The sequence below is a fragment of the Salmo salar genome, chromosome ssa13 (genome assembly GCF_905237065.1).
Source record: "Salmo salar chromosome ssa13, Ssal_v3.1, whole genome shotgun sequence".
NCBI classification, from domain to species: domain Eukaryota; kingdom Metazoa; phylum Chordata; class Actinopteri; order Salmoniformes; family Salmonidae; genus Salmo; species Salmo salar.
The window spans coordinates 93,321,762-93,349,751 of record NC_059454.1 but is presented as its reverse complement, the minus strand read 5'-3'; the positions used below and the strand labels follow the sequence as shown (position 1 = coordinate 93,349,751).

The following is a 27,990-nucleotide window of genomic DNA, read 5'->3' as shown; positions in this document are numbered from 1 at the left end:
TTCTATGTTGTATATTTCTTTGTTGTGACCGAGTAGGTTTCCCAATCAGTGGCAGCTGTCTATCGTTGTCTCTGATTGGGAATCATACTTAGGCAGCATTTTCCCACCTGTGTTTTGTGTGTAGTTATTTTCTGTTTAGCTTATGTGCCTGATGGAACTGTGTGTTTTCGGTTTTGTTATTTTGTTTGAGTGTTTCTTGAAAATAATTATCATGAACACTTACCATGCTGCGTTTTGGTCCAATGCTCCTTCAACTACAAACGACAAGCGTTACAACCTGGTTAAATAAAGGTGAAATAAAAACAATTCTTAAAGGCCCAGTGCAGTCAAAAATGTGATTTTTCCTCTGTTTTATTTGTATTTCCACACTATGAGGTTGGAATATTATTGTGAAAATGATAGTGCAAGGGCTGTTTGAAAAGACGGCAGGAAATATTCAGCCTGTTTTGGTTGGATGGAGTTTTGGCCTACTTGGTGACATCACCAGGCGATAAATTAGTTAATAGACCAATAAGAAAGAGAGCTCCAAACCTCTCTGCCAAAAACAACTACTTGTCACTTTTCCCCTCCCCACTCAGACCACTCCTAGACAGTTCTGGCAAAATTCTAGGTTGAGAAATTGCTCTTTGCTAAGAAGCTATTATTTGTTATTTTTGACCATTTTAATTTAAAGTAATCACAGTGAGGTGCTTTAAAAATTATATTTTTTGTTGTACTTTTTCATGATATCCAATTGGTAGTTACAATCTTGTCCCATCGCTGCAACTCCTGTACAGACTCAGGAGAGGCAAAGGTTGAGAGCCATGTGTCCTCTGAAATCGTACCAGCCAAGCCACACTGCTCGCTCTCCTCTCCTCATCCCTCCAACCGCACCAATGTGTTAGAGGAAACACTACACCTGGCAACTGTGTATGTATCCAGCCCGCCACAGGAGTCACTAGAGCGCGATGGGACAAGGACACCCCAGCCAGCCAAACCCTCCCCTAACCCGGACGACACTGGGCCAATTGTGCGCTGCCTCATGCCTGGTATCGAACCCAAATCTGCAGTGACGCCGCTAGCACTGCGATGCAGTGCCTTAGAACGCTGCGCCACTCGGGAGGCCCAAGGTGCTTAATAGATATCCAGAAGTTATTTGATATTGAGATAGAAATGGCTGCATTGGACCTTTAAGCCATCCTATTACTGCCTAGTTAAATAAAGGTTAAATTTAAAAAATCCTATTACTGTAATATTCAAGTCAATGAAAAACATATTTTGTTCACTATGTGTAGCTTTCTGTTTTGCATTTGCATTTCACTGACCATGAGTTGGAGCTTACATCACTCTATGGTGCAAGGTATGTTTTCACAGAGCACTATAGGGGGAGGATTTTAGTGTCTCTTTAGATGAGTGGGTTTAATATTCAAATGTAATGTTGTATCATTTAATTACATGCAAATGTCTAGTTTTACTGGAGGCTGTTATCTCAGTATGCGGGGCTCTCTTTTCCTGCTGTACCCAGAGTGTCCTTCCTCTCCTCCTCTCCTCATCCCTCCATCCTTCTCTCCCTCCATCCCCTTTTTCCCTATATCCCTCCCTCGGTCTGTCCTGCACGTGGGTGACAGGGCTGGGCTAGTGCAGCCTTCTCCTTGCTCCAGCTGCATCTGTTTGTCAGCCCAGAGGGAAATGTGTGTGTGTGTGTGTTTCACTGTTTCTCTCTGCTTGGGCGAGAGAGTATACAGAGCATACAGATTACTGGTCTTTACAACTATGTAATCAGCGTTTATATAGCAGTATTTAGCAGTATTTATTTTGGTGTGATTTAACCACCATCTTGCTACTAACCCAGAACTTGGATACAGCTGTTTGTTTCTATGACAGCAGAGAGGGTTGTGTAGTGATGAGGTTGCCTTTTTGTTGTTGATTCAGCATCTCTTTCACGAGGGAAAGTGCAGCATTCATCTGAGCCCACTGTGTGAATGTGTGAGAGAGTGTGTGCCAGTGTGTCCATATGTGTGTGTCTCTGTGTGTGTGTGTGTGTGTGTGTGTGTGTGTGTGTGTGTGTGTGAGAGAGAGAGAGAGCGTGTGCATGTGCCTGCGCGCGTATGTGCGTTATTGAGAGCCCGGGAGGAAGGATGGTTGCTCATGTCTGAACTGCCTCCACGCTCGCAGGGAAAGTCAAGGCAGAAAATAGCAGAAGGGGGAAACAGACGCAGTGATCTCATCTAACAGAGGACTGATTCTGTCCATCATTTGTTGGGGAAGCTAATCAAAGGGATTTGGCAATGCCTGCACAGGTGAAAGGGGTAAGTGTTTTGATTTAGTATTTGTTTTCTCTTCTCTATCCTCCCTATTTTCCCTCTGATGCTTTCCCTACAGGAGCCCCATCCACAGCTGTGCTGTATTCTGTATGCTATGCTTGTTTCATGAAGGGGAAAGCATTATTTTCTCCTCTCAGATCAGTGTGTTGCAGTTTCCCATTCCTCGTGTGTGCTCAGTGACATGCTGTTAACACCTCTGCTCAGTGTGTATACTGCAGGCCATATGGAGAAGCTGTTAATCATGGTAACATTATGAGAGGAGGCTGAGTGATAACCACCCACAGGGGAATGTGCTGCTGCTGCTTCATACGCTTTTACACCCAGCACACCGCCAGCCAGCCAGCCAGCCAGCCAACCACCCAGCACACCGCCAGCCCAACCTGGTCTCAGAGCATTTTGCATTATTTTGAATGTAAATTCGAGACACTCCATTTAATACGATATGTTACGTTTCGTATGGTATGTATTAATTTGTGAATGTCCATCACCTATTTTGTATGATATGTTGTAAATTACAATCGGTATTATATGTTATGAATTTGCGAAACGTACAATATGTTACGAATTTGCAAAATGTATGATATGTTATGAATTCTAGCTAGCTCGTTAACGTTAGGGTTAAGGTTAGGGTTAAGTTTAGTAGTTAGGTTAAGGGGTTAAAGTTATGGTTAGGTAAAAGGGTTGGGTTAGCTAACATGCTATGTAGTTGCAAAGTTGGTAATTAGCTAAAGTTGCCCGTGATGAGATTTGAACTTGTAACCTTTGGGTTGCTAGACATTTGTGTTGCTAGACATTTGTTTTGCTAGACATTTGTGTTATACACCCACCCATCCACCCCGGGTTGTTAGATGTTCAGGTTATATGCCCACCCATCCATCCCGACCAACCAACCAACCAACCAACCTACTTTCGGTATTGCCTTAAGTAAAAGGTCCAATGCAGCCGTTTTTATCTGTCTTATGTAACCATACCAAATGTAACAGTGTCTTGGATTAACATACAGAATAATACAAAATGCTCTGAGACCAGGTTGGCCAGCCAGCCACTGCAAGTTAGAATGACATTAAATATGACCATGCAGTATTTCATTGTTTGTGCACCAGGGGGCTTCCTGCCACCTGCTTCCTGTTTCCTGCATCCTGCACAGATAAACACAAGGGATGAGAGGTGTCCTGTCCTCATTCTCAATGGAAATTAGTCTTGGCACCGCAGTGAATAAGATGGGAAATCCTAATGGCGGCAGATCACCTAGCGATTAAGTGTGTTGGGCTAGTAACCAAAAGATTGCTTGTTTGAATCTCCAATAATCTGTCGTTGTACCCTTGAGCAAGGCACTTAACCCTAATTGCTCTGGATAAGAGCACTTCATAAATGGCTTACGCATCGCTGTGCTGGGAGATTGGACAATGCTGTGTTTGTGTAATGTGGACAGAGAATGTTTTCCTCCCACATCTTGGCTGCGTTACAGCACAAAAACAAGTAATCTTCTTGCTCTGATCCTGTCTAATTATGAACCCTGGGAGTAGATCTTTTATGACAGATGGTTACTGTATTTACATACATTTTGTGCACACGTTCATTTGACATCAAGTACTGGAGCAATACACATTTCTCTCTCCTCTATCTGATGAACACAAATTGACTGCATTGTCAGTGTTAATTCCAACAGGATCACAGCTTCTCCTCTGATCTGCATTAATACCGGGATAGAGGGCAGCATGATTCATCTATCAGAATGAGCTTGTGACAAGTATTAAATGTGGCTTGCGTCTGAAGTGCCCTTGACCCGGCGACTAAATCTGAACTCACTCAGCAGAAGATCAGACGGTGGGCCTTTCCGCTATACTGTCGTGCAGTCAGCCCCCATTGGACAGTTGAATGTAACAAGACACTAATCCTGTCACTTTGTCCCCTGCTTCAGTGCCTCTAACATCTATCTAATTCATCTCATTGGTAAACAGCAAATACAGGCTGTAGATGAAGGAATATGAGGATATTTATTTGATGTGATGGAGGAAAAGATATGAGGGTAGTTGAACAGTGTTCTATGGATGGATGAGTGCTTTGAGTGTTTGATGATAAGTGATTGCTGGTCAAATGGAGGTATGGCTGCACAGTGTCTGAAAGATTTGTTGGAAGTCTAATCTAAAAACAGGGCCAGGTGTGATTTCTTTTCACAAGTCCCTAACCTCACTATCTATCCCTCTATCCCGCTTTCAACCCCTATTACAATCGCTCAATCCCTCCATCAAGCCTTCCTTTAGAGAACAGAGATACCCTGCCTATTCCTAGCCACCTAGCTATTCATTTACCTCTGCTTTGCAATACCTCCAGTCATTCATCCCTCCAAGGCTGTTTAAGCCTGCATCATCTCCTGTCCTTTCCTCTCTTTCGCTCTCTCTCTCTTTCGCTCTCTCTCTCTTTCGCTCTCTCTCTCTTTCGCTCTCTCTTTCTCTAGCTCTCTCTTTCTCTCTCTCTCTCTGCTGTGTGACAACCATTGGGCTTTCATCTCTCCTTCTCTCTCTCTACTCTGACAAACGTATTTGCATGAAGATGAGGGCTCTCATGTTTGACATTGTATGTTTGGGAAATGGAGGCTGCGAGTGAATCGAGCTCTCCCATTGCATTAATGAGTTATCCATTATTATTATACCTCCTGCTCCACATTCTGTGGACTATTTTACATTCAGGCCCCTACTATTAAACCTTTGGATTTTATGTGGACTATTTTACATATTGCTCAATGAAGTTAGAATACTGTTGAATTCAGTTCTACTATGTTTCAATAAGACAAGCAACCTGGTATTCTCATTTGTGTCTGCACAGTAGGATTGAGAGCACTTTCATTTAGTATGGTGAGATATGATGCAGTGAATTTTATGTTGACAGATTATCTGCTGGCTTGCAAGAGATATTGGCACATAAATCTAAATTCTCCCTCGTGGTGAATGTGGTTCTAATCATGATCCTATTGACTAAGATCTCAGATTCAGACACTCTTGGGCTTTAGTATGTGATCAAAACCGAATTGTCCTTGTCTAAAGAGTATTATGCAAAAACATGTAAACATTTATTATGGGTCATTATGTTCTTATTTTATGCCTCTTTAGTCTATTTATAGACCCATTCTAAATTGTTTATGCTGTATATTTAATAAATCCTTGTTTTGGGGAAAACTACAATCCCACTGGGCACAGATATCAATTCAACATCTATTCCACGTTGGTTCAACATTATTTAGTTGAAATGACGTGAAAACAACGCTGATTAAACCAGTGTGTTAGTTTCTTCTTGAAGTAAATAAGCATACATAACTAAATTACCCTGTATGCCTGAGGCTAGCTGCTGGATGGAAAGGGCTGATTAAAGGCAGGACATTGTTATATCTCAGTAATTATGCCAAAACATTTCTCCTCATTAATCTTTTAACACATCAACTCTATCAGCATCTGAACCTCCACAATTACTACCCGGGCCGGCCCTAGGCACAAGTGACATAGGTGGTTGGTTAGGGCCCCCGACTGCTAGGGGGCCCCCGACCAGTTTAGGAACTCAGTCGGGGACTCAACTTACTGTTGAGCATTAGAATAGTAGAATACGGCCTACCGAGTGGCGCAGCGGTCTAAGGCACTGCATTACAGTGCTATAGGTGTCACTACAGATCTGGGTTCGATCCCGGAGTGTGTCACAGCCGGCCGCAACCGGGAGACCCATGAAGCTGTGTGCAATTGGCACAGAGTCGTCTGGGTTAGGGGAGGGTTTGGCCAGCCAGGATGTCCTTGTCCCATCGCGCTCTAGCAACTCCTTCTGGCAGGCCGGGTGCATGCACACTGATTCGTATCACCAGTTGTATGGTGTTTCCTCCGACACATTGGTGGGGCTGGCTTCCGGGTTAAGCGAGCTGTGTGTCAAGGAGCAGTGTGGCTTGGCAGGGTCATGTTTCGGAGGACGCATGGCAGTGAGTGGCGGGACAAGACTGTAACAACCAAATGGGGAGAAATAGGGGTAAAAAAGTAATAGAATACACAAGGTGCAATAAAAAAATGGTTGTGCATCAGCAGTTCCTCTTGTTATGTCAGTCACTCAATTAGCTCATGTCAGCTATTTTTTGATTGGTAAGGTAGTCTACCCGACTATCTAAACTTGTAGCAATCATGGCTGAATTACCGACCAGGCACGAAGGGCATGTGCCCAGGGGCCCTGACCTTCAGGGGACCCCATTGATTTTCTTAGTTACTCTCACTCAGATATCATATTAACATGGCATAAGTCATGGAAAAATTTGTAGAATTACAGGAAATTAGCTTTAAAATGGCAAAAATGTCTCTCCACTCCATGGCAAAATGTGTAGAATTGCAGGAAATTAACTTGAAAACGTAACATTTTTCTCTCTGCCATCAAGAGGGGGGCCACTAAAATGTTTTGCCCGCGAGGTGGTGGGCTAGTGCCAACCCTGATTACTACAGCCTTCTCTACTCTTTTCCATTCCCCATACATGGCCACACATCAGTGTGGAAGTTCTGAATAGTTTTATGGCCTTGCTCTATAGCCTATACAGTGAGGTGGGTGTTTGAAAGCGAGGGCTTAAAAATGAACAATTGCGAGCAGTCAGCAGGGGAAGTGAAAGGTCAGCAGAATGGCAGTAGCAGATTGGTCCATGGGGCGAGAGGGTCTCAGGAGAAATCAAACCACCGCACTTTAATTAAACAGGTGGAGCTCATTCTCACATTTAGATAATACCCTCTCCTGCTCTCACCGGGCCTGTCACCTTTAGTTCATGTCTTTATTTCTCCCTCTCTTTACAAACGGTACTGGGCACTCTCTCTCTCTGTGTGAAACTTTCTCTTCTGCACTTGGTCTGTAGGAGTAGGATGTCTCTAACTAAATCTCTTCCCTTTGCTGTGCGTGCCATGTCTGTTGTGTAGGAGTCTGAGTGTGTAGCTAACTCTTTCTCCTGTTGTGTAGGAGCAGATCCCAGAGGGGCCCTCCTCTCTGGGGGCCATGATCCTGGAGCCCAAGGAGCCCCCAGTGGAGCATCCATTGCATGCAGACGATGACCTGGACACACCCACCTCCAACACCTCCGTGGTCACCTCCACCAACGGCAGTTCCACTACAGAGACACAATACTCAGAGGCTGAGGTCTTTATCCCCTGTACAATGCTTACTTTAATTACTTAATATATCACCCATATCCTTTATACACTGCTCAAAAAAATAAAGGGAACACTAAAATAACACATCCTAGATCTGAATGAATGAAATAATCTGATTAAATACATTTTTCTTTACATAGTTGAATGTGCTGACAACAAAATCACACAAAAATAATCAATGGAAATCCAATTTATCAACCCATGGAGGTCTGGATTTACATTTACATTTACATTTACATTTTAGTCATTTAGCAGACGCTCTTATCCAGAGCGACTTACAAATTGGTGCATTCACCTTATAATATCCAGTGGAACAACCACTTTACAATAGTGCATCTAAATCTTTTAAGGGGGGGGTTAGAAGGATTACTTTACCCTATCCCAGGTATTCCTTGAAGAGGTGGGGTTTCAGGTGTCTCCGGAAGGTGGTGATTGACTCCGCTGTCCTGGCGTCGTGAGGGAGCTTGTTCCACCATTGGGGTGCCAGAGCAGCGAACAGTTTTGACTGGGCTGAGCGGGAACTGAGAGGTAGGGAGGCGAGCAGGCCAGAGGTGGATGAACGGAGTGCCCTTGTTTGGGTGTAGGGCCTGATCAGAGCCTGAAGGTACGGAGGTGCCGTTCCCCTCACAGCTCCGTAGGCAAGCACCATGGTCTTGTAGCGGATGCGAGCTTCGACTGGAAGCCAGTGGAGAGAGCGGAGGAGCGGGGTGACGTGAGAGAACTTGGGAAGGTTGAACACCAGACGGGCTGCGGCGTTCTGGATGAGTTGTAGGGGTTTAATGGCACAGGCAGGGAGCCCAGCCAACAGCGAGTTGCAATAATCCAGACGGGAGATGACAAGTGCCTGGATTAGGACCTGCGCCGCTTCCTGTGTGAGGCAGGGTCGTACTCTGCGAATGTTGTAGAGCATGAACCTACAGGATCGGGTCACCGCCTTGATGTTGGTGGAGAACGACAGGGTGTTGTCCAGGGTCACGCCAAGGCTCTTAGCACTCTGGGAGGAGGACACAAGGGAGTTGTCAACCGTGATGGCGAGATCATGGAACGGGCAGTCCTTCCCCGGGAGGAAGAGCAGCTCCGTCTTGCCGAGGTTCAGCTTGAGGTGGTGATCCGTCATCCACACTGATATGTCTGCCAGACATGCAGAGATGCGATTCGCCACCTGGTTGTCAGAAGGGGGAAAGGAGAAGATTAATTGTGTGTCATCTGCATAGCAATGATATGAGAGACCATGTGAGGATATGACAGAGCCAAGTGACTTGGTGTATAGCGAGAATAGGAGTGGGCCAAGAACAGAGCCCTGGGGGACACCAGTGGTGAGAGCACGTGGTGCGGAGACAGATTCTCGCCACGCCACCTGGTAGGAGCGACCTGTCAGGTAGGACGCAATCCAAGCATGCGCGGTGCCAGAGATGCCCAGCTCGGAGAGGGTGGAGAGGAGGATCTGATGGTTCACGGTATCAAAGGCAGCAGATAGGTCTAGAAGGATGAGAGCAGAGGAGAGAGAGTTAGCTTTAGCAGTGCGGAGAGCCTCCGTGACACAGAGAAGAGCAGTCTCAGTTGAATGCCCAGTCTTGAAACCTGACTGATTAGGATCAAGAAGGTCATTCTGAGAGAGATAGCAAGAGAGCTGGCCAAGGACGGCGCGTTCAAGAGTTTTGGAGAGAAAGGAAAGAAGGGATACTGGTCTGTAGTTGTTGACATCGGAGGGATCGAGTGTAGGTTTTTTCAGAAGGGGTGCAACTCTCGCTCTCTTGAAGACGGAAGGGACGTAGCCAGCGGTCAAGGATGAGTTGATGAGCGAGGTGAGGTAGGGGAGAAGGTCTCCGGAAATGGTCTGGAGAAGAGAGGAGGGGATAGGGTCAAGTGGGCAGGTTGTTGGGCAGCCGGCCGTCACAAGATGCGAGATTTCATCTGGAGAGAGAGGGGAGAAAGAGGTCAAAGCACAGGGTAGGGCAGTGTGAGCAGGACCAGCAGTGTCGTTTGACTTAGCAAACGAGGATCGGATGTCGTCAACCTTCTTTTCAAAATGGTTGACGAAGTCATCCGCAGAGAGGGAGGAGGGGGGGGAGGGGGAGGAGGATTCAGGAGGGAGGAGAAGGTAGCAAAGAGCTTCCTAGGGTTAGAGGCAGATGCTTGGAGTTTAGAGTGGTAGAAAGTGGCTTTAGCAGCAGAGACAGAAGAGGAAAATGTAGAGAGGAGGGAGTGAAAGGATGCCAGGTCCGCAGGGAGGCGAGTTTTCCTCCATTTCCGCTCGGCTGCCCGGAGCCCTGTTCTGTGAGCGCGCAGTGAGTCGTCGAGCCACGGAGCAGGAGGGGAGGACCGAGCCGGCCTGGAGGATAGGGGACAGAGGAAATCAAAGGATGCAGAGAGGGAGGAGAGGAGGGTTGAGGAGGCAGAATCAGGAGATAGGTTGGAGAAGGTTTGAGCAGAGGGAAGAGATGATAGGATGGAAGAGGAGAGAGTAGCGGGAGAGAGAGAGCGAAGGTTGGGACGGCGCAATACCATCCGAGTAGGGGGAGAGTGAGAAGTGTTGGATGAGAGCGAGAGGGAAAAGGATACAAGGTAGTGGTCGGAGACTTGGAGGGGAGTTGCAATGAGATTAGTGGAAGAACAGCATCTAGTAAAGATGAGGTCAAGCGTATTGCCTGCCTTGTGAGTAGGGGGGGAAGGTGAGAGGGTGAGGTCGAAAGAGGAGAGGAGTGGAAAGAAGGAGGCAGAGAGGAATGAGTCGAAGGTAGACGTGGGGAGGTTAAAGTCACCCAGAACTGTGAGAGGTGAGCCATCCTCAGGAAAGGAACTTATCAAGGCGTCAAGCTCATTGATGAACTCTCCAAGGGAACCTGGAGGGCGATAAATGATAAGGATGTTAAGCTTGAAAGGGCTGGTAACTGTGACAGCATGGAATTCAAATGAGGAGATAGACAGATGGGTCAGGGGAGAAAGAGAGAATGTCCACTTGGGAGAGATGAGGATTCCAGTGCCACCACCCCGCTGGCTCGATGCTCGGGGTATGCGAGAACACGTAGTCAGACGAGGAGAGAGCAGTAGGAGTAGCAGTGTTATCTGTGGTAATCCATGTTTCCGTCAGCGCCAGGAAGTCTAGGGACTGGAGGGTAGCATAGGCTGAGATGAACTCAGCCTTGTTGGCCGCAGACCGGCAGTTCCAGAGGCTGCCGGAGACCTGGAACTCCACGTGGGTCGTGCGCGCTGGGACCACCAGGTTAGAGTGGCAGCGGCCACGCGGTGTGGAGCGTTTGTATGGCCTGTGCAGAGGAGAGAGAACAGGGATAGGCAGACACATAGTAGACAAGCTACAGAAGAGGCTACGCTAATGCAAATGAGTTTGGAATGACAAGTGGACTACACGTCTCGAATGTTCAGGAAGTTAAGCTTACGTTGCAAAAATGTTATTGACTAAAATGATACAGTACTGCTGGCTGGTGGAGTAGGCTAGCTAGCACAGGAAAAAAAAAAAAATGTATGAAATGAAATGTATGCATTCACTACTGTAAGTCGCTCTGGATAAGAGCGTCTGCTAAATGACTAAAATGTAAATGTAAAATGTAGCAGTGGCTGCGTTGTTGACTTTGAATGTGTAGCTGGCTAGGTAACCTCGGTAGTTTCAGTACTACACCTTGTCATGATACAAAGCAACTTTGTAGCTAGCTAGCTAACATAACACTAATCAAGACGTTCCTTGTAGTGTATTTAGTTTCAACAATGCTGCTCGTCGGTAATAGTTGGCTGGGTTAGGAAAAATGGCGTCGCGGGGGACGGAAATAGCTGGCTAGCTAACCTCGATGGCTGGCTAGCTAACAATTATCAAGCTATGACAAAGACAACTAAGTAGCTAGCTAGGTAACACTGCACTAGTCAAATCGTTCCGTTGTAACGTATTAGTATCTACAGCGCTGCTAGTCGGTAACGGTTGGCTAGCTGGCAGTGGGTTAATGATGACTAGGTGTGTTGAGTAAGTCTGGCGCCGCGTCGCGGCTAGCTAGCTCACCTCGATAATACTCAAACTCAAACTACACAATTATCTTAGATACAGAGACAGCAAAGACAACTATGTAGCTGGCTAACTAACACTAACACCACACTAATCAAGTCGTTACGTTGTAATGTAATAGTTTCTGCGGTGCTGCTAGTCGGTAGAAGTTGGCTAGCTAACAGTGATGACTAGCTAGCTAGCAGCTAGCAGTGTTGACTACGTTAGGAGGACGAAGATAGCTAGCCTCGATAATTACTCAGTTACTCTAAACTACACAATTATCTTTGATACAAAGACGGCTATGTAGCTAGCTAAGAAGAATTGCTCAGATCAAACAAATCAAGCCGTTGTAATGTAGCGAAGTGTAATATTACCTGTGGAGCGAAGCGTGGTGCGACTGCTCGCTCCAAACCGGAAGTTGATTACGGTTTGGAGTCACACTCAAAATTAAAGTGGAAAACCACACTACAGGCTGATCCAACTTTGATGTAATGTCCTTAAAACAAGTCAAAATGAGTCTCAGTAGTGTGTGTGGCCTCCACGTGCCTGTATGACCTCCCTACAACGCCTGGGCATGCTCCTGATGAGGTGGCGGATGGTCTCCTGAGGGATCTCCTCCCAGACCTGGACTAAAGCATCCGCCAACTCCTGGACAGTCTGTGGTGCAACGTGGCGTTGGTGGATGGAGCGAGACATGATGTCCCAGATGTGCTCAATTGGATTCAGGTCTGGGGAACGGGCGGACCAGTGCATAGCATCAATGCCTTCCTCTTGCAGGAACTGCTGACACACTCCAGCCACATGAGGTCTAGCGTTGTCTTGCATCTCCTAACCCAGGGCCAACCGCACCAGCATATGGTCTCACAAGGGGTCTGAGGATCTCATCTCGGTACCTAATGGCAGTCAGGCTACCTCTGGCGAGCACATGGAGGGCTGTGCGGCCCCCCAAAGAAATGCCACCCCACACCATGACTGACCCACCGCCAAACCGGTCATGCTGGAGGATGTTGCAGGCAGCAGAACGTTCTCCACGGCGTCTCCAGACTCTGTCACGTCTGTCACATGTGCTCAGTGTGAACCTGCTTTCATCTGTGAAGAGCACAGGGCGCCAGTGGCGAATTTGCCAATCTTGGTATTCTCTGGCAAATGCCAAACGTCCTGCACAGTGTTGGGCTGTAAGCACAACCCCCACCTGTGGACGTCGGGCCCTCATACCACCCTCATGGAGTCTGTTTCTGACCGTTTGAGCAGACACATGCACATTTGTGGCCTGCTGAAGGTCATTTTGCAGGGCTCTGGCAGTGCTCCTCCTTGCACAAAGGCGGAGGTAGCGGTCCTGCTGCTGGGTTGTTGCCCTCCTACGGCCTCCTCCACGTCTTCTGATGTACTGGCCTGTCTCCTGGTAGCGCCTCCATGCTCTGGACACTACGCTGACAGACACAGCAGACCTTCTTGCCACAGCTCGCATTGTCCTGGATGAGCTGCACTACCTGAGCCACTTGTGTGGGTTGTAGACTCCGTCTCATGCTACCACTAGAGTGAAAGCACCGCCAGCATTCAAAAGTGACCAAAACATCAGCCAGGAAGCATAGGAACTGAGAAGTGGTCTGTGGTCCACCTGCAGAACCACTCCTTTATAGGGGGTGTCTTGCTAATTGCCTATAATTTCCACCTGTTGTCTATTCCATTTGCACAACAGCATGTGAAATTTATTGTCAATCAGTGTTGCTTCCTAAGTGGACAGTTTGATTTCACAGAAGTGTGATTGACTTGGAGTTACATTGTGTTGTTTAAGTGTTCCCTTTATTTTTTTGAGCAGTGTATAATGCTTACTTTAATTACTTAATTTATCACCCATATCCCCTATATAATGCTTACTTTAATGACTTCATTTATCACCCATATCCTTTATATAATGCTTACTTTAATTACTTCATTTATCACCCATATCCCCTATATAATGCTTACTTTAATTACTTAATTTATCACCCATATCCCCTATATAATGCTTACTTTAATTACTTAATTTATCACCCATATCCCCAGATAATGCTTACTTTAATTACTTCATTTATCACCCATATCCCTTATATAATGCTTACTTTAATTACTTCATTTATCACCCATATCCCTTATATAATGCTTACTTTAATTACTTCATTTATCACCCATATCCCTTATATAATGCTTACTTTAATTACTTCATTTATCACCCATATCCCCTATGTAATGCTTGCTTTAATTACTTCATTTAGCAATCAGCTGTCATCTCCCCCAGGATCATACTGGTATCATTCTCTGCTCCACTGTAATCTGAAGCATGGATTACTCCTTCATTATATCTCCTATAAAACTCCCTATCTCTGTGCATTAAGATTTATCACAGAACAATGGGAAACAATAATAAACAATTTCCTGTTGGACTGTGTTTTTCATCTGCAGCCCTGGTGAGCCATGATTTTAATCTGAGCCATCCGCCAGAGACGAATTGCAATTCAACAGAATGTACATTTAATGGCCTTAGCTTTTTGAACTGAAGGCTGGTGCGTGCCAGGCTGACAGAATTTTTCTTGGGGAAGTAGCATCTAACAGAGAAGGCCCCAAAGCTTATCCTAGTGTAGAGAATGGCTAGTGGATACTATTTCCACATTCATACACTACATGACCAAAAGTATGTGGACACCTTCTTGTCGAACATCTCATTCCAAAATCATGGGCATTAATATGGAGTTGGTCACCCCTTCGCCGCTATAACAGCCTCAACTCTTCCGGGAAGGCTTTCCACTAGATGTTGGAACATTGCTGCAGGGACTTGCTACCATTCAGCCACAAGAACATGAGTGAGGTCAGGCCACTGATGTTGGGCGATTAGGCCTGACTCGCAGTCGGCATTCCAACTCCTCCCAAAGGTGTTTGATGGGGTTCAGGTCATGGCTCTATGTAGGCCAGTCAAGTTCTTCCACACCGATCCCGACGAAATATTTCTGTATGGACCTCGCTTTGTGCATGGGGGCATTGTCATGCTGAAACAGGAAAGGGCCTTCCCCAAACTGTTGCCACAAAGTTGGAAGCATAGAATCGTCTTGAATGCCATTGAATGCTGTAGTATTAAGATTTCCCTTCACTGGAACTAAGGGGCCTAGCCCGAACCATGAAAAACAGCCTCAGACCATTATTCCTCCTACATCAAACTTTACAGTTGGCACTATACAATGGGGCAGGTAGTGTTCTCCTGGTGTCTGCCAAACCCAGATTTGTCCGTTGGACTGCCAGATGGTGAAGCGTGATTCATCACTCCAGAGAACGCGTTTCCACTGCTCCAGAGTCTAATGGCGGCGAGCTTTACACCCCTCTAGCCGACACTTGGCATTGCGCATGGTGATCTTAGGCTTGTGTGCGGCTGCTCAGCCATGGAAACCCATTTCATGAAGCTCCCGATGAACAGTTATTGTGCTGACGTTGCTTCCAGAGGTAGTTTGGTACTCGGTAGTGAGTGTTGCAACCAAGCTACGCGCTTCAGCACTCGGCGGTCCAGTTCTGTGAGCTTGTGTGGCCTACCATTTGCGGCTGAGCCGTTGTTGCTCCTAGATGTTTACACTTCACAATGACAATACTTACAGTTGACCGGGGAAGCTCTAGCAGGGCAGAAATTTTAAGAACTGACTTGTTGGAAAGGTGGCATCCTATGACAGTGCTATGTTGAAAGTCACTGAGCTCTTCAGTAAGGCCATTCTACTGCCAGTGTTTGTCTAAGGAGATTGCATGGCTGTGTGCTCGATTTTATACACCTGTCAGCAACGGGTGTGGCTGAAATAGCCAAATCCACTAATTTGAAGCAGTGTCCATATACTTTTGGCCATGTGGTGTACTATACATCTGAGTCACACTATTTGAGTCATCTGACTTCATACATATTTACATCATATTTGTAGTGGTGCAAGATAAAAACACTGATTATATGTTGACCTTGTTCTATCAAACAGACCATTTACATTTTCTGCAGTTTACTGTAGTACTCAACACTACTAGCAGGACCTCAGCTTGTTTCATCACAGTCCAATCTAAACTCTAGGGAAATACAATTTCACTGGCAGTCAAACAGAATTCTTTATTTACTGGCCCACCTCAAAGCCAGAAATCTGCTGGAATAAAAATGATGGATCATTCCTGTGAGACAAGAGCTGGTGGGGGATTTTTGTTTTGTTTAATGGAGAGTTAAATGTTTATCAAACTGTGCCATTTTGTGTTCTCTGCTGGTGGGAAAAGAGTTATAGTAGTAGTTTTGGTGGTAGATATACTAGTGGTATTGTAATAGTGATAAACATAGTTTGAGGCGCTGAGCGCAGGTTGAGAATGTAGTCTCATTGGTTGGACTGGAGATGGGATTATTAGATCCTATAGTGAGACTGAGTCTGACAGATGTACTGAGATTAACTGTGTGACTTCCTCTCTACAGGACCCCAAGGCTGTTGAACTGGGGAGTGACCAGGCAGACACTCCAGGCACTCCAGACACCCCCGCCCCCCAGCTTCCCCCAGCCCCGCAGCTTCCCCCCGCCCCCCAGCTTCTCCCAGCCCCGCAGCCTCCCCTGGTTCCCCAGATCCCCTTGGTTTCAGACGACCCATCTCTGAAGCCCAGTCCTCTAACCAACGGCCAACACTCCCTCACAACCCCTATCACAACCACTGTTACCACCAACACGCTCCCTCCTCCCTACAACAACACCAACAGTGAGCCCCAGACAGAGAAGCCTGAAGGGCAGAACAGCGCCTACACCCTCCCTGACCCTCCCTTTCCTGGCCTGGGGGGTGGCATGTGTGCTGGGTATGGCAGCCTGTCTCGCGGTGGTGTCCACCAGAGCTCCCTCCACACCTACTGGCCCTCCAGGAACTACCAGCCCCAGCCTGGGGGTCACTACACCCTGCCCCTCCCCAGGGACATCTATGGCCAGGTGGGCCTGACCAACCAAACCGGGAGGGAAGGACCAGGCGACGACACCCTGGGTGGAATCCACCAGCTCAGACCCATCACTACCATGGAGCTCCTGAGGGAACCTTCCAGAACCAGGTTAGGATATGGGCTAGCTAGTTAGGCACAAGCATGACAGCAGATCTCCATAGCAGCAGATCCAAGCTAATAAGACTGGTGAGTTATTTAAACTCAGAGGATGGACAATAGTAAAAGGACATTCCATTTTTACCACACAAATATCAATACCCTCTCTGTAAATGAGTTTACCCTTAACAAAAGCTAATGCTTTCTTCAAGACAGGGCATTGATTTTTGCTGTGTGTAGGTAGTCATTTGAAAAATGAGGGCATATTCTGTGTAATGTTTGCTACAGACAAATAGAAGAGGAGTCATATACTCTGTCATTATCTGCATAAATGCTGTTTTCAGTGAAGAGAGAACTCTTCATCATACATACTGACCCTCAAAATCTAACTCAATTTCTTGTATGTAGTTTATGAACACATTTCCAAAAGAGGAGACTAGAGACTCATACCATACAACTCAACACATTATTTCAGCTCAATATGGATTACAACCTGTCAATGTCCATATTGCATTCCATAGCAGTGTGCCCCAGTAGGAGCTGCTAGCTGCAGTAGTCCCTGTGGTGTCAACATGGTGAGGAGGGCGAGACAGATGACCAGCAGTTTAGGAGCATGTGGTATCAATCAGGGGAAGCTGCCTGCCACCAGTCGATAAATAAGGTTTCACCTGTATTACTGACTGACAGCAGCACTTTCCTCAGCTCATAAGCTGTGAATGAGCTGTTTACAGAGGCTACTGGACACCTTCTCTCCTCCCTCTACCTCTGTCTCTCTTTCCCTATCTTTTGCTCTCTCTCTTTCTCTCCATATACCAGGAACTCAGGTTGTGAAGATAAAATGTCTGTTTGCACAACTGTTCAGAGAAAATACCCGAGCAAATAACAGTGATTGTTCAACAAATAAAATCTAATTGTTTTCTGTGCTTTCTGTCTGTCTCTCTCTACATATAGGCCTATCTCTTTCCCTTGTCTCAGCCCCCCCTCCCCACTTAACCCCTCCATCCCTTTATATTTTTTCAGAGGTGGATACGAGGAAGCTCTCATGTCCCAGGTGGATGGGGATCCCATCTCCTTCTTCCAGGCCATGTCCAGGGCCCAGATGCTACAGTTCCCCCACAAGCGCAGTAGCATGATCAGCCTGGACAGCATCCGTAAGGACCCCCGCTGGAGGGACCCCAACCTGAGTGAGGTCATCACCATGCTCAGCCACCCCATGGACCCGGTCAAGTCCAACGCCGCAGCCTACTTGCAGCACCTGTGCTACGAGAACGACCACATAAAGCAGGACGTCAGGCAGTTGAAGGGGGTTCCAGTACTGGTGGGCCTCCTGGACCACCCTAAAGCCGAGGTCCACCGCAAGGCCTGTGGAGCCCTGAGGAACATCTCCTACGGGAAAGACCACCACAACAAGGTGGCCATCAAGAACTGTGACGGCATCCCGGCCCTTGTCAGACTGCTGAGGAAGTCCAGTAACATGGAGGTCACAGAGTTGGTCACAGGTATAATAGTGAGCCTATGACAGAAGTCCTGTACAAACATCTCTGCAATGGTCATGAGTCACTCTGATTATTACCCAACCACCTCACTTTACTAACAGTAACTTACATATCCATATTATTTTACGTATAGGAACCCTGTGGAATCTGTCCTCCCATGAGCCTCTGAAGATGATGGTCATCAATCACGGGCTCCAGACGCTGACTGATGAGGTCATCATCCCCCACTCTGGCTGGAGGAGAGACCTCACTGAGCACTCAAGACCCCAGGAGACAGAGTGGACAACCGTGTTCAAGAACACCTCAGGGTGTCTCAGGTACAATATAGCAGCTACATAGACGACAAGGTCATGGAACCTTACACAAGAGTAATTGAGGGTTTATTGCTCCATTAATAGGACATTTCTAAATTGGACGTAATGGTAAATGAGTTACTGACAGCTTGCTAATAGTGACGCTATGCTAACTAATAATGACGCTATGATAACTAATAGTGACGCTATGCTAACTAATAATGACGCTATGATAACTAATAGTGACGCTATGCTAACTAATAGTGACGCTATGCTAACTTAATCCACTCCACTAATAGACCTGTGTTGTCCCAGGAATGTGAGCTCAGATGGGGCAGAGGCTCGTCAGAGGCTGAGGGAGTGTGATGGGCTGGTGGACGCTCTCCTCCATGCCCTACAGTCAGCGGTTGCCAACAAGGAGACAGACAATAAGGTGACCGCAGACATGGTTGAGCACATGTAAATTCCAACTAAAACATTATGGCGGGAGTGCGAATCAGTACATTAACCAAAAGTATTCTGGAACACATATGTGAATCAGATCCTCCCTATATTCTATGCATCTTCAGTCTTTGTTAAGCATCTTTGTGTTGTTTATGCTCCTCTCTCTCAGTCAGTAGAGAACTGCATCTGCATCCTGAGAAACCTCTCCTACCACGTCCACAAAGAGGTGCCAGGAGCGGAGCGATTTCAGGAACCCGTGGCCAATCAGGTGCCACGGTCAGGATCAGGAGGGAAGAAGAAGAATGAGGCAGACTGTTTTGGAGGGAAAAAGCCCAAGGGTCAGTTACTGTTTTTTTCACTGACTTTGGCAAATTTTTCAGATGTAAGTGGTATATTAAAAAAACTCTTGAGTACAAAACTCTTAACTGATAACACTTAATTCCCCCTATCTTATGTTCAGAACCTTTGATTGTGCTTTCATTGGGGTTTAGTCATTCATGCAATATCAAAGTTTTCTGTGAAATACCATGAGCACATTTTGTTTAGTTACCAATACATCAGATAATGTTTGGCTCAACAGTCAGTCATTTTAACTACCTTTTAATCCAAAAGCAAAAGATACAAGATACACATTTCAAAACTGTGCTTTTTGAAGTGCTAAATAGAAAGAATAGTAGATGGTGAATACTATTTTCCATACAGTATTTGACTATATAAATTGACATGCATAAAAAAATATTAAACAATAATATATACCCAATGGCAGGTTGTGAGCATGTTCAGAAATGTTTCAGTCTTACAGTTTCATTATCCTTATACAGTACATATGCAGGACAAATAAATCAGAAATAGGGGTATTGTAAAGCAGTTGGCTACTGTAAAAACGTACCATGGTGTTGTATGCTATTTCTGCCCCATGCAACATTGTACAAGCGCAGTGGCAATTTTAGCATGTAAATCTTGGTGGAGTAAACTCAACCATTTTTTGGGGGGATGCATGCCAGTAAAGCCACTACACAACACTAAACAATACATTAATTGCATTATAACGGTGACAAACGGTGCCCACAAACTGTTAGGGCCTACATAAAGCTATCCCAACAGCAGTCCCAACACCTTACCACTGCTACACCTGGCTATCAGCAGAGCCTTGTCTGGCAGCGAAACAGTTCATTCAGTCTAATTTACTGCCTTTAAAAAAAACAGCAGAGACAATGAAAGCTCTTACAGCGGGACACCTGTCGACACCTGTCGACAACTTCCGGTGAAATTGGAGGGCGCGCAATTCAAATAAATAATCATAAAAATTATGGATATTAAACATCTAGGTACATACAAGTGTCTTATATCGGTTAAAAGCTTACATTTTTGTTAATCTAACTGCATTGTCCGATTTACAATAGGCTTTACAGCGAAAGCATGCCATGCGATTGTTTGAGGACGGGCCCCATGTCAAAATATTTTTCAACCAGCACAGGCTTCATAAAATCACAAATAGCGATTAAATATTCACTTACTTTTTGAAAATCTTCCTCTGATTTGCAATCCAAAGGGTCCCAGCTACAACATGCATGGTCGTTTTGTTAGATAAAATCCTTCTTTACATCCCAAAAAGTCTGTTTAGTTGGTGCCATCGATTTGTGTAATCCACTCGTTCAACGTGGAGAGAAAGGAATCATAAAAGCTACCGCTAAACTTTGTTAAAAGAAGTCAAAATACATTTCTATCCAATCCTCAGGTACCCTAAAATGTAATTGAACTATAATATTTCATACGGAAAGATGTATGTTCAATAGGAAAGTAAAATTAGTAGGTGCGTGTCCTCTTCGTCGCGCGTACGCACAGACTGATGTCGAACTCTGTCTCCCATTACCAAAACTCAAAACTCTTCCTCGTTTGGGAAGAAACAAGCCTGAAACCTTGAACAAAGACTGTTGACATCTAGTGGAAGCCATAGGCATTGTAATCTGGGAGCTGGAATTGCAAATGACCTATAGTATTCCATTGTAGGAGCATGGACTCTCAAACAAAAAAATTTGGGTTGGTTTTTCTTTGGATTATCTCCTACCATATCAATGGTGTTATAGTCTCATACATTATTTTAACATTTATAAAAACTTCAAAGTGTTTTATATCCAATGGTACCAGTTATATGCATATCTTGGCATCTGGGCCTGAGTAACAGGCAGTTTACTTTGGGCATGTCAGTCAGACAGGAAGTGGAGAAAAATAGACCCTAGCCTGAAATTATGAGTGGGAAAGGGACCAAATTATTAGGGTGAGGCACATGGGCTACTAACGTCTTACTACACAACATACACATAGTATTACTTTCTTAGCTATACTATACATATCTCGCTGGCAAATTACCTAATTTACGCAGCAGCATACATGATATTTTTGGACTCACCTTGTTGTGCTGTGCTCACTTGAACAGGAATGTGGCGTGGCGGTCCTGCTTCTGGCATTCTCTGGATTTATGGTGCTTTCAAGACAACTGGAAACAATAACAAAAAACAAGGTCGAATCATGATGTCAGTGATCTTCAGGTTGGAGCTCTAGAAAGAGGCCAGAGTTCCAGACTTACAATTCTGAGTTGGATGACAGTTCAAAACGTATTTTCCCAGTCGGAGCTTGTTTTTCTTCTGACTTCCCAGTAGTCTTGAACTCATTGAAGTCTGAGATTTCCCAGTTCCGAGTTTCCAGTTGTTTTGAATGCGGCAGAAGTCATGTTGGATTGACAGCATGGCCAATGTATCCAACCTCATCTGGCCCATTGTGTTGCATGTGAATGTTTATGCTTTTAAGCATGGAAAAGAGACCCTTAAACCCAGACTTGGACTACACACCTTCTCCACTGAATAGCAGGCTAGTGATTGCTTTGCAACGGTTGCAGTTAGCCACTGATTCCTTCCAAAACACTCATTGTTGAATTTGTGATTTCCAACTTGTTGTGTAATGTTTATGTCCAATGGCCGATGAGCACCGATACAGTTGAAGTCGGAAGTTTACATACACTTAGGTTGGAGTCATTAAAACTCGTTTTTCAACCACTCCACAAATTTCTTGTTGACAAACTATAGTTTAGGCAAGTCTGTTAGGACATCTACTTTGTGCATAACACAAGTCATTTTTCCAACAATTGCTAACAGACAGATTATTTCACTGTATCACAATTCCAGTGGGTCAGAAGTTTACATACACTAAGTTGACCGTGCCTTTAAACAGCTTGGAAAATTCCAGAAAATGATGTCATGGCTTTAGAAGCTTCTGATAGGCTAATTGACATCATTTGAGACCATTGGAGGTGTACCTGTGGATGTATTTCAAGGCCTACCTTCAAACTCAGTGCCTCTTTGCTTGACATCATGGGAAAATCAAAAGAAATCAGCCAAGACCTCAGAAACAAAATTGTAGACCACAAGTCTGGTTCATCCTTGGGAGCAATTTCCAAACGCCTGAAGGTACCACGTTCATCTGTCCAAACAATAGTACGCAAGTTTAAACACCATGGGACCACGCAGCCGTCATACCGCTCAGGAAGGAGACGCGTTCTGTCTCCTAGAGATGAACGTACTTTGTTGTGAAAAGTGCAGATCAATCCCAGAACAACAGCAAAGGACTTTGTGAAGATGCTGGAGGAAACAGGTACAAAAGTATCTATATCCACAGTAAAACAAGTCTATATCGACATAACCTGAAAGGCCGCTCAGCAAGGAAGAAGCCACTGCTCCAAAACCGCCATAAAAAATCCAGACTATGGTTTGCAATTGCACATGGGGACAAACATGGTACTTTTTGGAAAAATGTCCTCTGGTCTGATCAAACAAAAATAGAACTGTTTGGCCATAATGACCATTGTTATGTTTGGAGGAAAAAGGGGGAGGCTTGCAAGCCGAAGAACACCATCCCAACCATGAAGCACGGGGAATGGCAGCGTCATGTTGTGGGGGTGCTTTGCTGCAGGAGGGACTGGTGCAATTCACAAAATAGATGGCATCATGAGGCAGGAAAATTATGTGAATATATTGAAGCAACATCTCAAGACATCAGCCAGGAAGTTAAAGCTTGGTCGCAAATGGGTCTTCCAAATGGACAATGACCGCAAGCATACTTCCAAAGTCGTGGCAAAATGGCTTAAGGACAACAAAGTCAAGGTATTGGAATGGCCATCACAAAGCCCTGACCTCAATCCCATAGAAAATTTGTGGGCAGAACTGAAAAAGTGTGTGTGAGCAAGGAGGCATACAAACCTGACTCTACACCAGCTCTGTCCGGAGGAATGGGGCAAAATTCACCCAACTTATTGTGGGAAGCTTGTGGAAGGCTACCGAAACGTTTGACCCAAGTTAAACAATTTAAAGGCAACGCTACCAAATACTAATTGAGTGTATGTAAACTTTTGACCCACTGGGAATGTGATGAAATAAATAAAAGCTGAAATAAATAATTCTCTCTACTATTATTCTGACATTTCACAATCTTAAAAAAAGTGGTGATCCTAACTGACTTTAGACAGGGAATTTTTACTAGGATTAAATGTCAGGAAGTGTGAAAAACTGAGTTTAAATGTATTTGGCTAAGGTGTATGTAAACTTCCGACTTCATCTGTACGTTTTATCTATACTTTATTTTCATATGACAAGGATTAAAAAGGATTTGCCAGTAGATTGTTGACTTGATTCATGATGATGACTGATAGCTTGCTAGCTAAGATTTTGAAAGTATGATGTTGACATGATCAGTCCAATCAAAGCTACGGTAAATATAACGTGATTTGATGTCATTTTATCTGTGACCAATGACCTTGAGCCTTCTTGGATGGGCACTTCTAATGTAACTCTGTGGCAGCACCCAAGGGGCTTGAATTTTCGAGCTCTCCTTGTAGATTTTACAGTGACGTAGTGTCCTCATGAGTGACAGAACACTGAGCCAATCACCTCACAACTAGAGAACATTACCAACAGCGACGCTCTGTATTTTCCGCTGGCTGCCCCACCACCACAGAAAGCACTGAGCTAGGCTGAAACACCTGCTTGTGGCTTTATTAACTCGAAGATATTTTTTTACATTGTTTGCAAACGGATATGTGACACATTAATGTGTGTCACATATCATAAAAAACAGGTGGGGATGAACAGGTAGGGCTCAGAGCCTCACCTGCCTTGAATGACGGTTCACCACTGTTCAAGATCACCTTTTCTATGTGACTTGTCAACTGATAAAGTATTTACTGTCTCTCTGCTTACAGTGTATCAATGAAATCAGATAATGAATGGAAAACGGTATATTGTTATACATACAACCCAGGTATTTCAGCAGTGCATTGTACACTACAATATAATTCCAAATGATAGCACATGAGTGACTCTTTCCATTTTGTCCTATTGAAGCACACTGGCTGATTGAGAATGATCATGTAGTAATTAAGGCCACATCCAGTTCATTGTATTGTTAACAAATTACAAGAAAATCATATAAAAAGTTAAGTGAATATTGCATTTTGAAAAGCAGATAGATTAAATATGTATCCAAATGAAAAGGTGCAGCGAACAAGTGCCTTTGTCAATTTGTTTGTTGTACTCGGTCAATCGAAAATGTGCTTAGAGTTCCTAAGAATGAGCCATTTTGATGATCTGTTAAGATTTTTGTGCATAGAGTTGTGAAATGTACCACATACTTTGGCAAGCATGTATATAGGGGTAGAATTGGGTGATTTCTGGTGTGTAGTTTGTATTGCTGTAATGCTATATTTGCCATTTGAAAATGTCTTCCTTATTTGTCTTTTGATTTGTTTCCTTCCATCACCATTCACAAGAGGAGTGGTTCAATCAAAGTAAGTCTGCCTAAATAAATGAATTATATTTGACAATCAAAAATGTTTGTTTCATTCAAAAAAGCTATATATACATTTTCAAAAATGTTGGTAAAATATCCTTTATTGTTTAAAGAAATTATGAAAGAGATTGGTGTGTTTTCTCACTATCTAATTATGGCATGGTGTTGTTCAATGACAGACATGTATTTGTTTAAAATCTATTACTTGGTTTAATTTCAGAGAGACAAATAATACTATATATCTGCCTCACTCTCAGAGAAATAAGTTATATTGCTAGGTTTTACACAGTTAAATGTAATAAATAACTACATTTTTTATGAAGAAATTTACAAATTATACATTTATCAAATCAAATCAAATTAAATTGTATTTGACACATGCGCCGGATACAGCAGGTGTAGGCCTTTTTGACAACAGGACTTCCATGTCCTAGTAGCTCGGGGGCGGTGGCAAACTACTCAGTCGGTATAGAAAATGAGTAGCAGAGGTCAGGGGGCCAGTTCCCAAACTGTTTCACTCAGGCCCCCCTTCCACCATTGGGGAACATCCCTTGCCCACCCTGCACGCCACATCTATTTCTATGGGCACAAGCACTGTTCATGACATGAACTGTTTACACCACTCTTTTTTGGCGGAGAGAAAATGGATCAGGTTTGATGCACATTTGAAGCAATTTTACACTTTTTCATGGAGTGCAGAGGATATTTTGCCGTTTTAAAGCTAATGTTCTTGCAATTCTATGCAGTTTGCCAATTCTAATGTGTGTTCATGTGATGCTTGAGTGACTGAAAAATTACGACAGGATTCAGGGATTCGGGATTCAGGATTCCCACAGATTGAGAACCACTGTTCTAGTCCATTATTGATGCTTTGCCTGTTTGATGGTTAGTCAGAAAGCATAGCAGGATTTTGTATAAGTGTCCGGATTAGTGTCCCACTCCTTGAAAGCGGCAGCTCTAGCCTTTAGCTCAGTGCGGATGTTGCCTGTAATCCATGGCCTCTTGTTGGGATATGTATGTGCGGTCACTGTGGGGCCGACGTTGTCGATGCACTTATTAATGAAGCTGGTGACAGATGTGGGAAACTCCTCAATGCCATTGGATGAATCCCGGAACATATTCCATATTCCATAGAGCAGGGTTCCCCAACTGGCAGCGATTTTATTTGTCCACCCAAGTTTTCAGAGCAAAAAAATCTATATTTGTTTTAATTGTTGGACCTAAAAGATTGTAAAAACACTAGCATATCAGCTCCGAGTGATTTTCATTTAGGAAATCTGTTCCAAAGTATTCCCACATATGTGCAACTATGGGGCTTCTTGTGGTTAATTTGCAGTCTACAAATGATTTGTAATTATATTCTGGCCCCCTGACCTTCCGTTCAAGAAAAAAATCAGTCCGCAGCTGAATTTAGTTGATGATCCCAGCCATAGAGTTATGGTCAGATTTGTCGACTGGTAAAACGGATTTCAGTTTTCAAAAACAAAATGTTCATTCACATCTAAAATCAATGAATAAAAAATCAGAGAACAGTAATATTTTACACACGCATGAAGGTACTCATAAGCAATCAATTCTGATGAAAAAAACACAAATGTATAAAATTGGTGCATATAACGTTTTGGAAATAAACTCTTCAAATACATAATAATGTTCGGTCAACTATGAGACTCCAGGACCTCTTCTCTGTGGTTGCTTGCCCTGTTGTCTACCTCAAGTCTTGAGCTTCAATGGAAGACCTTGGTATTTCTGACTCATTATCATCGTCATGTCTTTATACACTTCTCATGTTTTGATATTTCCTATTTACTGTGTGTGTCATACCGTGAGATTTCAATTGTGCTTTTTGCTAACCACGGTGTGTGTGTGTGTCTGGGTGTGTGTGTGCGTGCCTGCGTGTGTGTATTTTGTCTAGGCTGGAGAAATGGACCAGGTGACAAAAAATATGGTACACTGGATTTACCCAAACGCACACAACCAACGAAAGGTATGGAGCATCTTTAGTGATCTGTGGATTGATCAAGACATGCAATTATATCACTTAATGAAGCATTCCAAAGACCTACAGTGTGGAAAACCTTGGCATGAGGCATCTATAAAATGTATTGTGCATGATGTAGAATAGTTCCCAATGTGTTATAATGTCAAGAAGTGACTGGACTGTATTGGAACCAATCAGACACAAAAGTAGACCGTCTGAATGCTTTGATAGAACAACATGGTGCATACAAATGCTGTATGTCAGTTACTGTATGAGGACAATACAATATGGAATAGCTTGATGTGGTTTCTGTGGTTGCAGTACCTTCAGAAAGTATTCATACCCAAATCAAATCAAATTGTATTTGTCACACAAACATGGTTAGCAGATGTTAATGCGGGTGTAGCGAAATGCTTGTGCTTCTAGTTCCAACCATGCAGTAATATCTAACAAGTAATCTAATCTAACAATTTCACAACAACTACCTTATACACACAAGTGTAAAGGAATGAATAAGAATATGTACATAAAAATATATAAATGAGTGATGGCCGAACGGCATAGGCAAGATACAGTAGATGGTATAGAGTACAGTATATACATGTGAGATGAGTAATGTAGGGTATGTAAACATTATATAAAGGGGCATTGTTTAAAGTGGCCAGTGATACGTTTATTACGTCAAGATGGCAAGATGCAGTAGATGGTATAGAGTACAGTATATACATATGAGATGAGTAATGTAGGGTATGTAAACATGATATAAAGTGGCATTGTTTAAAGTGGCTAGTGATACATTTATAGGGATTCATCAATTTTTACGTTATTAAAGTGGCTAGAGTTGAGTCAGTATGTTGGCAGCAGCCACTCAATGTTAGTGATGGCTGTTTAACAGTCTGATGGCCTTCAGATAGAAGCTGTTTTTCAGTCTCTTGGTCCCCGCTTTGATGCACCTGTACTGACCTCGCCTTCTGGATGATAGCAGGGTGAACAGGCAGTGGCTCGGGTGGTTGTTATCCTTGATGATCTTTTTGGCCTTCCTGTGACATCGGGTGGTGTAGGTGTCCTGGAGGGCAGGTAGTTTGCCCCCGGTGCAGACCTCACTACCCTCTGGAGAGCCTTCCGGTTATGAGCAGAGCAGTTGCCGTATCAGGCGGTGATACAACCCGACAGGATGCTCTCGATTGTGCATCTGTAAAAGTTTGTGAGTGTTTTTGGTGACAAGCCAAATTTCTTCAGCCTCCTGAGGTTGAAGAGGCGCTGCTGTGCCTTCTTCACCATGCTGTCTGTGTGGGTGGACCATTTCAGTTTGTTCGTGATGTGTACGCCGAGGAACTTAAAACTTCACACCCTCTCCACTACTGTCCTGTCGATGTGGATAGGGGGCTGCTCCCTCTGCTGTTTCCTGAAGTCCACGATCATCTCCTTTG

The 27,990-nt window shown here is 44.3% G+C and overlaps 1 protein-coding gene across 3 annotated transcripts in view; it reads left to right on the top strand.

The window, feature by feature from the left end:
- Positions 1-1,720: 1,720 nt before the first annotated feature.
- Positions 1,721-27,990, top strand: part of LOC106568245 (armadillo repeat protein deleted in velo-cardio-facial syndrome) — a 35,633-nt gene continuing 9,363 nt past the window's right edge. The window contains exons 1-9 of one of the 3 annotated variants that reach the window (XM_045692429.1): positions 1,722-2,288; positions 7,269-7,445; positions 15,910-16,520; positions 17,529-18,007; positions 18,138-18,321; positions 18,613-18,730; positions 18,911-19,079; positions 24,560-24,577; positions 26,495-26,566. In XM_045692429.1, the coding sequence (XP_045548385.1) occupies positions 2,268-2,288; positions 7,269-7,445; positions 15,910-16,520; positions 17,529-18,007; positions 18,138-18,321; positions 18,613-18,730; positions 18,911-19,079; positions 24,560-24,577; positions 26,495-26,566 (1,849 nt within the window). In that variant the 5' untranslated portion in view covers positions 1,722-2,267. Of the gene's footprint in view, positions 2,289-7,268; positions 7,446-15,909; positions 16,521-17,528; positions 18,008-18,137; positions 18,322-18,612; positions 18,731-18,910; positions 19,080-24,559; positions 24,578-26,494; positions 26,567-27,990 lie in introns of all 3 variants that reach the window. The other 2 variants (XM_014138417.2, XM_045692430.1) reach the window with 2 other exon arrangements.